Source organism: Mirounga angustirostris, unplaced genomic scaffold (genome assembly GCF_029215605.1).
Source record: "Mirounga angustirostris isolate CCGP_5_RB_7025 unplaced genomic scaffold, mMirAng1.0.hap1 SCAF_6, whole genome shotgun sequence".
Taxonomy (NCBI): domain Eukaryota; kingdom Metazoa; phylum Chordata; class Mammalia; order Carnivora; family Phocidae; genus Mirounga; species Mirounga angustirostris.
This window is the reverse complement of record NW_026991714.1, coordinates 5563905-5582202: the sequence shown is the minus strand read 5'-3', so window position 1 is coordinate 5582202 and position 18298 is coordinate 5563905. Positions and strand designations below refer to the sequence as shown.

General features: G+C 41.5%; 1 protein-coding gene across 2 annotated transcripts in view; it reads right to left on the bottom strand.

The window, feature by feature from the left end:
- The window catches only part of SDHC (succinate dehydrogenase complex subunit C), a 34038-nt gene that overhangs the window by 10728 nt on the left and 5012 nt on the right, over positions 1 to 18298 (bottom strand). For both annotated transcript variants that reach the window (XM_064593809.1, XM_045876773.2), the window contains exons 2-4: positions 17338 to 17394; positions 15655 to 15756; positions 6728 to 6789 (exon numbers count right to left, since the gene is read on the bottom strand). In XM_064593809.1, coding sequence (XP_064449879.1) covers positions 6728 to 6789; positions 15655 to 15756; positions 17338 to 17394 — 221 coding nt within the window. The remainder of the gene's footprint in view (positions 1 to 6727; positions 6790 to 15654; positions 15757 to 17337; positions 17395 to 18298) is intronic.

The following is an 18298-nucleotide window of genomic DNA, read 5'->3' as shown; positions in this document are numbered from 1 at the left end:
CCTAGATATGAAGTTCCTGATACAGGCCTGGTAGTGATTACGATTTACATTAATGCTTGGAATATTCACTTCTATACCATTCAGTAAATGTCTGATCATTCGTAGTTGAAAATCTCGCTCTCAGCCTCTCCTGCTCCACGAGTACGACAGCTCCGTCCTCACATTACCAAGATGACACGGCCTGGCAAGGCTGACGGTCGCCAGAAGAGAAAATACGTCTCAGAACCGTTCTACTTCTTCTCAGAGCAGGAACCTCCTGCCCCCCACCCCCACCCCCAGAGGCTGCAGGGAAGCCACAGGCATGACTTAACACGATGGGATTACTGTGAGGACACTTCAGCTGAAAGAGCAATCAGGTGCCGTCACCCCAAGTTTTAATCATCACTTGGACAGCTCCACCAAGGCTCTTTCACATGTTTTCATTTTCACTTGCAGTGACATCTGCAGGGGCTTGCTGGGAAGAAGTGTCTGAGAGAGCTTATGACGGCTCCTGGAAGTGGCCGCAGGGCTTCCTGACAACTCGCCCAGTGCTGTGTATACTGCACTTCACTGCCATGGAGGAGGCTGGGGCTCGTCCTGGCAGCCAAGCGAAAGCACCATTTAATTTGTCTTGGCAATTAGACGGGACAGGGTCGTTGGCTTTGTTTTCCCAGTTTACGTTGTTTAGCTGTTAGAGGGGTCCCTCCTCAGGCGCTGAGGTTGTAGGAGAGGCTACTGCGTGCTTCCCAGCATCCTAGACATCAGAGGAGAATTTAGGAAATCGCATATTTGGTTTCCTCTCATATATTTTTCACTTGTAATGAGGAAAGCTTTGGCCAGTCACTTCTGATTGGATAAACTGATTGCTATTCCTTGTTCAAAGATGTGATATGATAAGAAATATATATATTTGGTCTTTTCCCCCAGTTTCTGGCACACAGATCCTGAAACCTTTGGAACCTCTAGTGATGAAGAACGCCTTTAGTATGCTATTGGGATGACTGGTGGATGGGGGCCTCTGCATGGCTTCAGGATGGGGGCCTGTCGCCAGAAAGACCAAGGCATGATTGAGGGTTGAAACTTTCATCCCCATCCCCTCCTCTCCAACCCCACCCCCCAGATATCTGCAAAGGAGTGGCTGGTGATTGAGCTAATGGTCAATGATTTAAGCAATCTTGCCTAGGTGATGAAACCTCCATAAAAATCCCTGAACTATAGGGTCTGGACAGCTTTCAAGTTGTGGAACACATCAAGGTGCTGACAGGGTGGTGTTAAAAGAAATCACAGGCCTAACATGGTGACACTTAGGCCAAATCAGCAAACCTAACTTAATGCCTAACCTAACTGCAGTTTTAACTCCCCAGGAGTGTAACCTTTAACCAGTCAACATGGAACTTCCTGTTCAATGCTACGACATTTACTGATAGATACCTTCCACTCCCCTTAGGAGGACAACCCTGCCTAAACAATGCATTCCTTGCTCATAAATTCCTTTCTTTCCTTCTTTCCTTCCTTCCTTCTTTCTTTAAAGATTTTAACTAATCGCTACACCCAACGTGGGCCTCCAACTCACAACCTCAAGATCAAGAGCCACATGACTGAGCCAGCCAGGTGCCCCTATTTGTTGTTGTTGTTGTTATTGTTGTTAAGCCTTCTCTCTACCTTTAAAAACTTCTTTTGTTTAGCTCAGCAGAGCATCTCTCTCCTCACTAGATGGGATGCTGCCAATTCATGACTCAATGAATAAAACCAATTAGATCTTCATATTTACACAGCTGCATTCTGGTATTATTTAACACCAGAAAGGGCATGGAAGCTCCATGCATACTCCCCCTCTCCTCCCCTATACCTTGCCCTACATTTCTCTTCCATTTGGCTGTTCTGAGTTGCATCCTTCATTTAAAAAAATCAGTAAATATAAGTAAAGTGTTTTCATGAGCTCTGGTGAGCTATTCTAGCAAATTATTGAACCTGAGGAAGGGGTCATAAAAACTCTGATTTATAGCTGGTACTTCAGATCTAGTATTTAATTTAATTCTCACAATCCTAACTAGGCATTATCATAAGCACAAAAGGAAGTGAGGATACAGTAGCTGATTAGTGACAGAGTGGGAACTGAACTCAGATCTGCCTTACTCCAAAGTCTGCTTTGTTACTTTCTCTCCACTGCCTCAGTGACCAGGATTTCTAACACATTTAAGAATCAGTGACTAATGTCTCATCTCATGACAAGCCCAGAAGAAAAAAAGCAGTCACTCTAGAGTTCCATTAGTTCCTTTATAAATCTATAAGGCCTGTGGCTTTTCTAGGAAAGAAGCTGACTGCCTGAGCAGAAGGTTTGCCTATGCATTCAGGCCATCTCTCACTGAAGGGCGGAGTCTCTAATCTGACCTGTTTTTAATGACTATCCAAAACATTCAGGACCATTCTTATACCCGAGGTCACTGTACACTTCATTTATAGCTGCATTCCTCTAAAATACCTGCTATTTAGCATCCATCTGTGCTTTTTCTAAACTCCTTGTTTTTACTGTTGTTATGTCGGGGCATCTTGGTCACTGCCCCTCCTCCCCCCGCCCCAGCCTCACTCACACTGCAGCTTAGTCCCCTGCCTTTCTGAAAGTAATTACCTGGTTTCATTTAGACTGTTATACCATTAGTCACAGTGGAAAATCATGAGTATTTTAATCCCTGCAGCCCCTAAGCAATGGAAGAGTGTTACTGGCCATCTCTTTCCATGTTTTAAAGGACTGTTCATAAAGTTCTTTTTCTTTTTTTAGAGGAGGGGACAGAGGTAGAGAGAAAATCTTAAGCAGGCTCCACACCCAGCAGAGAGCCTGATGCAGGGCTCAATCTCACAACCCTGAGATGGTGACTTAAGACAAAATCAAGAGTCGGATGCTGAACCAACTGAGCCACCCAGGCACCTCTATAAAGTTCTTTTTGATTAAATTCTATTTTAAAGTCAAACTAGTGTCATCAAACTTTTTGGTTCAACATGTTTTTCAGAATTTATATATTGGCTGCAAAATCTCTACAGTCTGGATAAATACCTTGTCACGGATTTGTCCTGGCAGCCTATCCTATTACTGGAACAAATAAGAACAGGAACTTTTTTTTTTTTAATGTAATCTCTATGCCCAATGTGGGGCTTGAACCCATGACCACGACCCCAAGATCAAGAGTCGTGTGCTCTACCAACTTAGGTACCCAGGCACCCTGGGAACAGGAGCCTTTTATGACATCCAACGGTCTACAGGATCAAGTTCCAACTTCTCTGCGGGGCAGTCAAAGTCCTTTACTGTTTGGCGCACTTTTCAGCCTTACCTTCTGCCATTTTCCCCATAAATACTACTCTCAGACAATCAGACCCAGTCATCACTATCCAGTGACTCTGGACGCTTCCCAGCCCCTAGGCCTTTGCACAAGGTAGCTTCTCTGTTGAATGCGTCCTCTGCCTCCTCTTGATGAATTCTCCTACTCAGCCTTCTTTCAAGCTCTCCAATTCCTTCAGAGATGGTCTCTCCTCAGGGACCCCTTACCTCTAGTGAAAAGTCATCACAGGGCTGCCTGTGTGGTGCAGTTGGGCATTCAACTCTTGATTTCGGCTCAGCTTGTGATCTCAGGGTCGTGGGATCGAGCCCCACGCCAAGCCCCACGCTCAGTGCAAAGTCTGTTTAAGATTCTCTATCCCTCTGCCCTTCCCCACTGCACACACACACTCTCTCTCTCCCTCTCTAAAATAAATAAATAAATCTTTTTAAAAAGTTATCATAGTGCACTATAAATATTTATTTGTCTTACTCCTTAGACTCCTCTGCCCTCGAGGGTAGAGGCTATTACTATCACTATCTAATTTCTAACGCATAAGAAGAAACTAATTAGAAGGCAGGAAGAATGAACAGTTCTGAAATGACCACCATGAGCAAAATGAATTAGATGGGCATATTCATTTAGTAAACAGAGATCCAAGTACCTACTGAGTGCTCGCTAGAGAGTACGAACAGTAAAGAAGATAGATGCAGTCCCCACTCTCTGAAGAGTCTGCAGTCTCATAAAAGAGACAGATTTATAAACAAACAAAATAATTATAAATATATCATAAAAGCTCTGAAATAAACAACCAGTACAATAAGAACCGATGAATGTACAATGAAAGAACAGTGCTGTGACACAGAAAATTAACAAAGGAACTAGAACCAGAAACTCCTTCTTCAGAGATGGTGGTAAGCAAAGTACTGTTTAAGCTGGCAATTCTGTTCCGATCTAAAGGATAAAAAGGAAGCAACCATGCACGGTGCAGCAAAGGGTAGGAACAGACATTTCAGATTAAGGGACTAAAACATGCAATGGCTCTGGGGTGAGAAAGAGTTTTGCTCATTCAAAGGAATTCAAAGACCAGGGGGGCAGAGCACAGGAAGCAAGGGAGGCAAGGCAGAGGCGAGCTCAACAAGGCCGGATCAGAGGCAGCACACTTTCTGCCACGATGGAGATTTGAACTGTAATCTAAGTGCAAAGGCAAATACAGTAATAGGATGATTCTAAGTGTGACATGATTCAATTTATTTTCATAAGGATTTTGTTTTTCCTGCTGTTATGTGAAAAAGAGACCGGAGGAGAGCCACAAGAATGCAGAGATCACAGTTGCTGGGATTGACTTCATTTCAGGCCTTCTCACCATTTGGTCCAGTGCACATCACCTTCTAAGAGACCGCTGCCATTCAGTTTATTGTGCTTCTCATCCCTGTTTTCATAAGTCAACATCCAACATATACTTTCTTGAAATTCCATCAATTCTGGTATAGGCATTATTAATATGCTCATCTTATAAGGAATAAACCAAGGTTCAGAGAGTTGACTAAGTTGCCTATGTCGGCCATCTAGCAAAAACCGGTTCCCTTCCAGTTCTGAATGGACCTTCAGCATTCGAGGGAAACATGAGAACTACTACCATAGGTAAACAACAGCCACTACGTTCCATCACAGGATTAGGGGACAAGGTTAGGGAAAAACTGAATAAACACTGATGAATACAAGGTCATTCAAGGGGATTCAGATAGAAAAAATAAATGATTATTAAGTACACTTGTGAAAAAAAATATGTCAACTTCAGCTATGTATGGCAAACTAATACTTTTTTGTCATTATAGTCTACGAAAGAGTCAATATCCCCTTTCTCATTCAGTGGTGATAAATACACGGACATAAAAAAGGAATCTAGGGGCGCCTGGGTGGCTCAGTCCATTAAGCATCTGCCTTCGGCTGAGGTCCCAATCCCGGCGTCCCGGGATCGAGCCCCATGTCGGGCTCCCTGCTCCGTGGGGAGTCTGCTTCTCCCTCTCCCTCTCCCCCTCCCCCTGCTCCATTCTCTCTCCCTCAAATAAATAAAATCTTTAAAAAAAGGGGGGGGAATCTAAAGCCTAATAAACTACTCTTGTTATCTCAATGATTTTTAGGATTAAATCTGCTCATCAATACCACCAAACTAAGCATAAAGTATCAATCTAACAACTGTAAGATTCTAAGTAAGCAGAAATAAAGTAACTATGAATTTACAGCTAGAAGAGCCTAATCCTGAAATGTATCGTATTATTTCAGTCCAAGTGGGTTAAAAACCAGAAACTAGACACAGACTCCCAGGCAACAGCAATCATCCTTATACCTGGTTTCCATCATCCCTTTACCAACCAAAGGAATGATAATACAGGAATGATAACATCAGGTCTTGGATAGGAGTTCCTATCCCTATTTGATTATCAACAAAACAAATCTGATTTTGAATGGCAAAGACGTGATGTTAGATAATTTCTGCCAGTGTCTCAGCAGCAGCTCCCTAAATACAGGGTCCCTCCACTTGAGCCACCAGTCCTGCTGATGACCGCTTCAGTAAAAACAGAGTCTACAGGAGCCCAGGGGGGCCCTGAAAAATATTAGAGAAAACAGATATATGTCCATGTTTCCAGGACAAGCCAGGGAAAAATTTTTAAATATAGCTGATCCTCTTGTAAAGCATCTCTCTATTGTGGAAAGATGCATCAGATCCCAAAACCTAATTATAATCTGCACACTTCCTACCTGTAATAAACTTTACTACCTGAAATGGACGCACTATCTAGGACCAGCATACAATTCATACTATATAAGTAAATAAATAGACATTCTGGGCTGTAAATGAAGATTTTATGAGACTGGAAACTGACTTAATCTTTGTGGGCCTGATCAATTCTAGGTGATAAAGAATGGGTACTAAAACGGAGTTTCTGGAAGAATAAGGTTGATGACTAATCTTGGACTGTGTTTGGTCAACGTTTAGTCAGCTAGCCCATCTTTATGACATTTCTATCTCTGCTCTCTGTAATTTCAATAAATATAACATCAGGATGTGCTAGGGATGATGTAAAAACTCGCTAAGTAGGGGCACCTGGCTGGCTCAGTCGGAAGAGCATGCGACTCTTAATCTCAGGGTTGTGAGTTCAAGACCCACCTGGGGTGTAGAGATTGCTTAAATTAAAAAAAACTTAAGAAAAAACTGTCTAAGGAAAGAACATGCGCACACTGGGAACTCAGAATTAATTGTTAAAGGAATGAATGAACAATAAGCTTAAAAGGACTCATCATTTTCTTTACATCAAGTTGCTGATTTGTAGAGGAGGCGGTGCTAAGAGCCACAGAAACAGCAAAGTTCTTCAAAGGGGGTGTGTGCGGGTGCATGCGCACACATACGTGCACATAAATACACATGTACGTACCTGCACTCAATGCCACACCAGTACCCCGGTGGCAAATGGACATCGCCATGGGAAGAGACCAACTGCAAAGAAATACACAAAGGCAATTAAAAAAAGGAAAATATGACACCACAAGAGAGACTCCATTTTGGTTTATACGCTTTGGAAATAGGCACTATTTACACATAAAAACAAAACAGCTTTTGCATTCTTGTGTTTCCACTTTCTAGTTTGAATATACGAACGCTGATTTCAGGAGAAGCATCCCTCCTTTTACCAGAAGGAATCAATCACAACTCAAACTCCTCCTTTCATAAGAAGAAACAACGTGAGTGGGTCAAAGACACCAATTAAAGTTGCATCTATATAGAAAATAATCACTAGAATACAACCACCTGGGTCCTTCCTTGTGCCAGTCACAAGACTGAAGTAAAAGGAAAATGAAGTGAGTTTTGTTGATCTAGTTTCATAGAATATACAGTCACCCTTGAACTCTTTATTTCTTATTATGTGCCCATAAATATTCACATTGAGCATACCATTTATTCCCTAATAAACTACCTATCCCAAATTTTTAAATCCAATTTTCCCGGATTTAGTAAATGTTTAATCCATGGTCGTTTCAAAATACTTTGTCATCAAACCCCTTTCTAAATCATGTTCTGAATCATTAATTTGCCAGAGCATTTCTGTAGAAGGACAACTAACACTGCTATATTCTGGACCTAGTTCTTTTTTTTTTTTTTTTTTTTTTTAAGATTTTTATTTATTTGACAGAGACAGCAAGAGAGGGAACACAAGCAGGGGGAGTGGGAGAGGGAGAAGCAGTCTTCCCACCGAGCAGGGAGCCCGATGCGGGGCTCGATCCCAGGACCCTGGGATCAAGACCTGAGCCGAAGGCAGATGCTTAACAACTGAGCCACCCAGGTGCCCCTGGACCTAGTTCTCGTGCTCGAGAGGATTGGTTAGTGAAATGGAAAGAACGGGAGTCTATGGATAAAGTTAACATTCATCTTGGAAAGTTTGCTTAGACAGGAAAAGCTGAGCATAATCAGACCATATTTTCAACACTCTACAGGGAAGCTACTCAAGTAGGCTGAAAAAAAATCTCAAAAAGAAATTCTAACTATGTAATGAAAATGGTCACAGTAAGAAAGGAGTTATGTCCAAAGAAACCCAAAAAACTGGCTAGACCCCACTCTGCTTAACTCAGACTTAACAGGATAAATATAAAAGGCAGAAGAAGAGCCCCATAACAAAGAACAAGCAGAGAACAATGACATAATTTGGTTAGATAAAGATAAATGAGACTAAAACCCAGAATAAGCTGAGGCTTGCAAAAAATGTCAAGGACAACAAAAAGGGGCTTTTAAAATTGTATTCAGGGAAAGAAAGCCTCCTAACCAGGATGGACAATTTTATGTTAATAGATGACAGAGTACAAAGCAGATTGCTCAACTATTTTATTTATCAAAGAGAATGATTATCAGACTGAAAAAGAACAAATATTGATTTGAGAGAACTGAAAAAAACAGAGGTGGGGCAATTGTAAGACACTGCTTAGCATTCCAAATGGACTTAGGGCTCATGGCCAGCGAATGAAATCCCATGACTGGAAGAGCTATGAGATGAAGCGCGTGCACAGCTCTGGATATTTAGAAATACTGAAGTGAAAATGGGGGTGAGATGAGAAACTGCTGGAGTCAAACGTGACCCTAATTTTCAAATATGGTTACAGCCACAGCCTGGGTCAGCTGAGTGCTGAGGAGGTAAGGAGATTTTATTTCCTAAACAACCACAGTACTATTTCCAGTCCCACAGGACCTTCCAGAGTCTTGTCACTCCTTATCAGGTACGTAAGTATTGAGCCCCTTGAACCTGGGCAGAACTTCATGATTGATGGCCTCAAGAAAGAGAATGTAGCAGAACTGATATGGCATGACTTCCAAATCACACTCTCTCAGGCTGTGAGGAAGCCCAAATAACCCCATGCAGAGAGCTCAGGTTGTAAGGCTCAGGCAGGGAGAAAAGGACGGTGCCCCTTACCAACCATAATCAACCCAAGTCATGTGAGTAAATGGATCTTCAGATTAATTCAGCCCCAGCCTTTGCGTTTTCTAGCTGAGGCCTAGACATCACAGAGCAAAGGCAAATCATTCCCACTATCTCCTTCCTTCCTTTATTTTATTCCCACTATTTCCTGTTCGAACATTAGGTAAGAGTCTAGTATAGAAAATCAAGACTGTTTTAATTCACTTGCAGAAAAGGTAATCACTAAGAGCCACTAAAATTTTCCCTCAGGAAAAATTTTTTTCAGGACATAATGAGATCCCTTTGAACACAGATTAGATCTTATTCATCTCTGTATTTCCAACTCCTAAAAGAGTATCAAGCACACTATAAGCAATCAACAAATACACTGATTTGAGATGTATTAATTTTATTTCCTTTTTGATTGTTACTGGAATGTTAATCAAGGAAAGCTAGAGACATAGGATATATGAATTTCAATAAGTTATTTAACAACCATGTTGCTGCAAGTAATACTATCGACAAAGTAAAGAGCATTTCTCCAAGGAAGATATACAAATGGCCAGTTAGTATATGAAAAGATGCTCAACATCACTAATCACTAGGGAGAGGCAAGTCAAAATTAGAACACGATACCTCTTCACACCTAACCTTAGGATGGTTGTTACTAAAAACAAACAAAAACAACAAATGATGGGGCGCCTGGGTAGGTCAGTTGGTTAAGTGACTGCCTTCAGCTCAGGTCATGATCCCAGGGTCCTGGGATTGAGCCCCACATCGGGCTCCCTGCCTGCCACTCCCGGCTGCTTGTGTTCTCTCTCGCTCTGTCAAATAAATAAATAAAACCTAAAAAAACAAAAAAAAAACAAAAAACAAAAGCCCAACAAGTGACAAGTGTTGATGAGGAGGTAGAGAAATTGGAACGCTTGTACACTGTTGGTGGGAACATAAAACAGTGCAGCTCCTGTGGAAAACAGTATGGCGGGTTCCTCAAAAAATTAAATACAGAATTACATACGATCCAGCAGTTCGGTTCTACTTCTGGATATATACCCAAAAGAACCGAAAGGAGGTACCTGTACACCGATGCTCACCGCAGCATTATTCACAAGAGCCGAAAGAGGGAAGCAACACAAACGTCCATGGGTGGATGAATAGATAAGCAAAATGTAACGTACACATACAACAGAGGATTTATTCAGCCTTAGAAAGGAAAGAAATTCTGACACAGTCTACAATATGAATGAACCTTGGGGCGCCTGGGTGGCTCAGTCGGTTAAGCGGCTGCCTTCGGCTCAGGTCACGATCCCGGGGTCCTGGGATCGAGCCCCGCATCGGGTTCCCTACTCAGCGGGAAGCCTGCTTCTCCCTCTGCCTGCCTCTCTGCCTACTTGTTTCTCTCTCTCTCTCTGTCAAATAAATAAATAAAATCTTAAAAAAAAAAAATATGGATGAACCTTGAAGACATTGTGCCAAGTGAAATAAGCCAGGCACAAAAGGACAAGCATTGTATGATTCCATTTCATGAGATACCCAGAGTAGTCAAATTTATAGAGAGAGAAAATCGAATGGTTAGGGGCTGGTGCTGGGGGCAGAGGAGAATGGGAATTATTGTTTAATGAAGGATTCTGGAGATGGGTAGTGGTGAGATGGTTTGTACAAGGTGAATATGTTTTGTTTTTTTTTTAAGATTTTATTTATTTGTGAGAGAGAGAATGAGAGACAGAGAGCATGAGAGGGAGGAGGATCAGAGGGAGAAGCAGACTCTCCGCTGAGCAGGGAGCCTGATGTAGGACTCGATCCCCGGACTCCAGGATCATGACCTGAGCCGAAGGCAGTCGCTTAACCAACTGAGCCACCCAGGCGCCCCAAGGTGAATATGTTTAATGCCACTGAATTGTGCACTTAAAAATGGTTAAAATGGCAAGTCTTATATTACACATGTTTCCCCACAATAAAAAATGTTAAAAAAAAGAAGTAAAAAGACAACCCAATTAAAAAATGAGCATAGGATTTGAATATTCCTTTCTCCAAAGAAGATATGTAAATGGCCAATAAGCACATGAAAAGACATTCAAAATCAATAAACAGATGTCAGAGAACCAGTGCGCTTACATTTATTTTATATGATTCAAGTTAAAATTAGAGCCATTGGCTAGAAGATATAAGTTGCGGCAACTTCAATAAAAGAAGGGTCTTTCTGATGATGAGAAGTTCCCAAACTGGAAAAGTGGGGTAGTGAGTTCCTTGTATACTAGAAGTATACAAGCATAGGCAGAAAACCACAAGAAAATACTGCAGAAGATATTTACTCATTAGGTACAACCGTGACTTTTAACTTCGTGTGTGTGTGTGTGTGTTTGTGTGTGAGCAGCACCTTTCTTGAAATGCAAAATGCAATATATTAAACAGATCAAAGTAAAGTTGCTTTGGTTACCCAGGGCCGGGGGCCTATAGTTTCACCTGCATGTCGGCCAGCCCCCAGACAACTATCCACAGGAGCTTAGTGGAATATCCAAAGCCCCAGGGAGCACTCTGAAAACCAATGAAGTTGATGATGAAATTAAATTTAATGGACCCTTCCAACTCTTAAGTTTTAAAAAGTTTTCATTTTTTTTTTTTTAAGATTTTATTTATGAGAGAGAGTGCACACAAGCAGGGGGAGGGGGAGAGGGAGAAGCAGGCTCCCCGCTCCGGAGCCCGACACTCGGTCCCAGGACCCTGGGATCATGACCTGAGCCGAAGGCAGATACTTAACCGATTGAGCCACCCAGGCGCCCCTTGAAAAAGTTTTCTTTTTTCTTTTTTTTTTTTAAAGATTTTATTTATTTATTCGACAGAGACACAGCGCGAGAGAGGGAACACAAGCAGGGGGAGTGGGAGAGGGAGAAGCAGGCTTCCCGCTGAGCAGGGAGCCCGATGTGGGGCTCAATCCCAGGAACCTGAGATCGTGACCCGAGCCGAAGGCAGACACTTAATGACTAAGCCACCCAGGCACCCCTGAAAGTTTCCTAACATCCTTTTCAGTGACTCTTGTTTTCCTGATAACTTAAACCCTGCATACATTTTTGCTTTGATAAACTGACCCAATTTATTAAGAGATAAAGAGTATCTCATATGGTACTAACTTAACCTTATTTTCATGCCTCCTCCAAACAACTCTAGAAGTTAGTAATAGAAAATATGATTCCATAAAACATAAATCAGCCATCTTTCCTGGACATATCACCTTGGAAACAGCACTGTGTTCCCTGATGCTTTTTTTTTTTCCCTACAAGTGTGTCTAGAGTTTCATAACTCTAAGAGCAAACAAAGTAGTGAAAGACTCAAGCCCACTACTTACTACCATTCGTTATGTGACTCAAGAAAAAAGGCCAAGGCTAATTATTATTATTTTTAAAGATTTTATTTATTTATTTGAGAGGGAGAGAGCTAGAGAGAGAGCATGAGTAGGGGGGTGGGCAGATGGAGAAGCAGGCTTCCCACTGAGCAGGGAGCCCAACATGGGGTTCGATCCCAGGACCCTGGGATCATGACCTGAGCTGAAGGCAGCCACCCAGGAGCCCCTAGGCCAGGGATTTAAATATAGACTCAGAATAATAGTAAGTTCTTCACCATTATAATCTCCCCAAATCTTTTCTCTCTTAAAAAAAGTTTTATCATAAAGTTGCAAGGATTAAGATCACTTATTAGTCTCCTTCTGTTTCAGTAGAATGTCCAGTTTCTACAATCAGAATTATTTCTGGAATCTGGCTTGGAAAAAATCTGAAGGGTTGTGGTATTTGTGGAGGTGGTCAAAAAATGGCCAGCCTCCCTGGCAAGAGCCCAAGTAAAGCGGGTAGTGGAACTCAAGGAGCAGCTCGAGAGGGGTTTCTCTTTGCCAACACCAGCACAGCCGCTATCAGAGTTACCTCGGAGAACACCCGAGAAGCAGCTACAGATGCATCGATGCCCGCGTGTACACTCGCACCTACGTGTGCCCCGGGGTCGGCAGACATACACATCCCAGCTCTCGCTACTGAAAAGGTCTGGAAGCCATGACATCCTGGTAGCAATGAGCACATCTAGCACCCAGATCTTGATTGCACAGGAGCATTCTTGAAGAACTCCCACTGGCTGAGTGTGGGACAGTTTGGACATCAAAATAAAGGAGAGTAACAGTGTAACCTTTTGGGAAAAATAGGAACTGTGAAATAATAAAAAATATGTATATACATTGTCTCTGGTCCTGGTTCCTGACACCAGAGCTCCTAAAACCCTTATAATCTCCCGAGTGATAGGAGTGTTAGGTATATTTTTTGTTCCAATATTTGGTCTTTGACCCTGATTCCTGACACACAGTTCCGAAATCCCTTGGAATTTCCTGGGTGGTAAGAGTGTCCTTTGTTCTAATGAGGTGACTCTGGATGGGGGCTGGTTACCAGAAAGACTGAGCCATGATTAGAAACTTGGAGCTTTCAGGTCCAACCCCTCTTTTTCCAGGGAGGGAAGAAGGGCTAGAGATTGAGTTAGTATTTGATCATGCCTACCGATTAAGCCTCCATAAAAATCCCAAAAGTAAAGGATTCAGAGTTTCCAGGTCAGTAAGTATGTCCACATGTCAAGAGGGTGGTGTATCCCAACTCCGTGGGGACAGAAGCTGCTGTGCTGGGAACTATTCCTGACACAGAGGTACCTAAAAGGGTACCCGGTTGTTGATCTGTATCAGCTGTAATATCCCTTATAAGGAACTAGTAAAGGTAAGTAAATGTTTCCAAGTTCTGTGAGCAATTCTAGCAAATTATTGAACCTGAGGGAGGGGGTAGAGAGAACCCTTGATTTATAGCTGGTCAGTCAAAAGCCCAGGACTTACAAACTGGCATCTGGAGTGGGGGGCAGTCCTGTGGGACTGAGCCCCTAACCTGTGGGGCCTGCACTAACTCCAAATAGTAAGTGTCATAAATAAATTACTGCACACCCAACTGGTGTCCACAGAGTTGGAAAACTGGCTGGTGTGGGAAAAACCTCCATACATTTGATGTTAGAAGTACTGAAAGCAGAGAGGAAACAGTGCTATTTTTCCTTTAGCTGGTGTCATAAGAGTAGAGGAGAAATGAGTTTTTCCTTTTAGGAATCCTTGAGTCTGTACTGATAAAGAAAGCAAGCTTTAGCCTATTTATTAATTAATTAATTTATAAATAAATCTAGAGGGTATGATGGAATTAGAAAAAATATAATCTGGCAACCAACATAGTAATAACTGACTCCTAGTAATAACTAATAAATGCTGATGGTAAGTATCATCAACAGATGGGGGGCAGAAGTCTCACCACAAAATAGTTAACAATTAATAAACACAGTATCTTTATCCATTAACTTTATAGATGAAGAAACCTAAGCAGGCACATCTTAACTAATGATAAAAGTCAACATCGCCAGTAATGGGATATAAATCATTATCATGTGTAGCTACCTCCCCCCCCCCATGCAGGGAAAGAGCACAGCATCACCTCAGAGGTATTCCTACCAAAAATGAATAAATCACAAGAAAACGTCAGGCAAACCCAAACAGGAACATTCTAAAAATGTTAAGGTCATGAAAGATAAGGAAAGACTGAAAAACTGTTATACACTGAAGGAGATCAAAGAGTTAAAGAGATAACTAAATGCAATACATGATCCTGGCTTGGATCCTGGACCTATAAAGGACATTATTAGGACAAGTGACAACATTTGAATGGGATCTGAGGATTAGATGGTGACATTGGGTCAAAGTTAATTTTCTGATTGTGATGGCTGTACTACAGAGTGTCCTTGAATTTTTTTTTTTTTTGAGGGGGGGGGGGCGGGGAGGGGCAGAGGGAGAGGGAGCGGGTGAGAGAGAATCCCAAGCAGCCTCCATGCTCAGCACACAGCCCGATGCGACGACCCTGACTGACAATCTGACTGAGATCAGGACCTGAGCCAAAATCAGAAGTCTGGCATTTAATCAACTGAGCAACCCAGGCGCTCCTAGAGTGTCCTTGAATTTAAGAAACACACACTCAAGTATTAAGGGTTTGTGGTAGTCAGAATAACGACCTCCCTGAACATGTCCATATTCTACTCCTTGGAACCTGTGAGTATTTTACCTTAAATGGCAAAGGGGAATTTAAAGTTGCAGATGAAATTAAGTTTGCTAATAAGCTCACCTTAGGCTAAGTAGACTATCCTGGATTATCTGGATGGTCCCAACATAATCACAAAGGTCCTTACAAGTGGGAGAGGCTGACAGGAAGGAATGGAGAAGAAATGTGACAATGGAAGCAGGGTCGAAGTGGTGGGAGGGAGAAGAACACCACCCATCATTGCTGGTTTTGAAGATGGAGGAAGGAGGCCACAAGCCAAGGAACTCAGAGTAGCCTCTAGAAGCTAGAAGAGGGTAGGAAACAGATTCTTCCCTTGAGCCTTCGGAAAGGAATGCAGCCCTACCAACACCTTAATTTTAACCCAGTGAGACCTGCGTCAGACTTCTGACCTATGGAACTCTAAGACAGTAAGTGTGTTCTTTTAAGCTACAAAGTTTGTGCTAACTTGTTACAGCAGCATTATAGGACTGACGGAACATCATCTCTGCACTTGATCTTAAATCATCTGGACATGCTAACAAGTTGGGAATGTGCATAAAGCTATACAGGAATTCAATGTATTGTTTCTATAACATTTATGTAAATTTGAAACTGTTTCAAAATAATGTTTTTCAATTAATGGGAATTACATTTTGACCCACCAGAATTTTCCAAATGGTAGTTCTACAGGATAAATTACCCTCTAAGGACAGAAGACAGAAAATAGTCTTCTTATATAAAAGGCCTGAGGGAAATAGTCAGAGACGCAATGGCCCAACCTCCAGAACCTTCACCCATTACTTCTAGACTCCCCAGTTCCAGAGACCTTACCTGTAGATAGTGATATGAGGAGACAGAGGACGGTTTAAATCAGTGTTCTTATTCCAGAACCTCTCCATCTCTTCCTTGGCTGTGGTTCCCAAAGGAACAGCACTAAAATAAAACGAGAAGCTTTTAAAATGATTAAAAGTAAACTTGGCTTAAGTTTTTACATAACAAAAAGTTAAATAAAAAAAGCTAAGCTCTAAGCTGGGCTGGATGAGCCCACTGCAGAAGGAAAACATGTTCATCCACTCCCCTTGTCCCTATGCCAAGTCTGACACAGTTATTAATAACCTCAATCACCCAGTGAGGTCATATCAGAGGAGAGAACTCTTCTTTCTAATCCCCAAACACACAGGTCCTGCAACAGAAGCTCAGCTTCTTTCATGCTGCACAGCAGAGCAAGGACAATATTTCAAAACCATTTACACAAATGGATCACCCTTTCCCCAGGCCACGGGTGCTGTCTCCTACATCACCATCTGCTCTCATCTGTTTTGTCAAGACTCCCTCCCTTTCACGTTCTCAAAAATCAAAAACTGGATCAGCTCAGTACCTCTGAACAGCTTCTTGGTTTCCCTTGTCACTGGGTTGGGTTGAGGCCAAGTGTTGAACAGCTGTGTTCAACAATTTATTATGTACCCATATTAAACATGACTCCATCCTCCTCAAGAAAATATAACCTACCCATAGATTACTTACTAATTACAGAAAGAAAAGAACAGTAATTTCATAGTGGAAAAATACCTAGCAGACATTCTCTTATTCAAATGATCACATGCCCCCTGATGTGAATGTAACAGAGAATATACATCACTTAAGTATTACTCCTGACAAAAATGGGTAAACTGACTCTAATTATAGGAAATGGTCAGACAAACCCAACTTGAGAGACAGTCTACAAAAAACTGGCCTGTATTTTTCAAAAATGTCAGTGTCATAAAAGACAAAGGAAGGCTAAGAAGCAGTTCCAGATTAAAAGATACTAAAGAAATATGACAAATAAATACAATGTGTGAGCCTAATTAGCTCCTGAATGGGGAACAGGAAGACTGTATTTCTATAAAGTACATTATATTGGACAAAAAGAAAATCTGAAAACTAACTGTATGCTGGATAAAAGTACCTCAATGTTAAATTTCCTGAATTTGATAATTGTGTTTGTATAATTATACTGTTATATAAGATAATGTTCTTGTTCTTAGAAGAAGTATTTAGAAGTAAAGTGTCATGGTGTCTGCAGTTTCATCTCAAAGAATTCAGAGAAAATACTAACAGTAATTAAATATACATCAGCCTTGACCACACTAAATTGTCAATATTAGACCAGGTTTGACCAACAAAAATAACAATTTCATAAAACACAACCTAAAATACATAAAACTCTAAGCAAACACAGCAAAATGTTAAAAACCGATGAATCTAGGTGAAATGTATATAGAACTCCATTGTACTATTCTTCCAACTTTTCTGAAAGTATAAAATATTTCTCAAATTTAAAGTTTAATATTCTTATCCATCCTTCTATTACCAGATGAGAAAAATAGTGACCACAATCATTAAATTTTCAGCCAACCATCTGCAACTTCCTTCTTTCATACGTACCCCCAAAATCCAAACCAACAACCCACTGCTGTTCCCTGAGGGAAGAAAAGTTAAGTCATAATGACCTCCACAAATTTAGAAACTTACTTTCTGATAGAGAGCCGAGGACTAAGGTGGGCACGGAGGCAATGACGGCCAACATGTCTGCAAGAGAATAGAGAGTCAATGGGGGGGCGCCTGGCTGGCTCAGTGGGTAGAGCCTGCAACCCTGAATCTCGGGGTTGTATCCCTCAAGCCCCACGTTGGGTGTAGAGATTACTTAAAAATAAAATCTTTAAAAAAGAGAGAGAGAGAGAATGAAGAGTCAACACACATTTAGAGATCAACCTCAGTTTATCAACTTCTCTATTTCTGTACCATGTTAGATTTAGGAGTGGAGGGAAAAATTAGTAAGATGAAAACAAGGACAGTATCAATGTCCTTGAGATTATTTTTTAGCTGGAAAGCTACAACTTTAAATAACTGGAGAATAATCACATATATAACCTACAAATCAAAATAACGTTTTAGCTGAACATGAATAATACAAGATAAAAGAATAATCAGTTGATAATGTTCAACAAAGAATGTCATTTTTTTAAAAGTTAGGTGATGGTTAAAGGACAGGGGTAGGGGCGCCTGGGTGGCTCAGTCGTTAAGCGTCTGCCTTCAGCTCAGGTCATGATCCTGGGATCAAGCCCCGCATCGGGCTCCCTGCTTGGTGGGAAGTCTGCTTCTCCCTCTTCCTCTCCCCCTGCTTGTGTTCCCTCTTTGGCTGTCTCTCTCTCTGTCAAATAAATAAACAAAATCTTTAATAAATAAATAAATAAGTAAAAGACAGGGGTAAATAAGAACAAGAATAAGAATACACCTTAGTTAACTGCTACAAATGGATGAATTAAGAAGAATAAGGAGTTTGTAGAAAGAGGGTTCTAAATATTAAGCTATCATTTTAGGAACTACCACCAAGTTCCAGACAAGCTGGATGAACTTCAAGTCAAAAAGTCTCTAATCATGCAAAAAGCATGGGAACGCAAAGATTCCCCTGACCAGTGAAGAGTTACGTGAG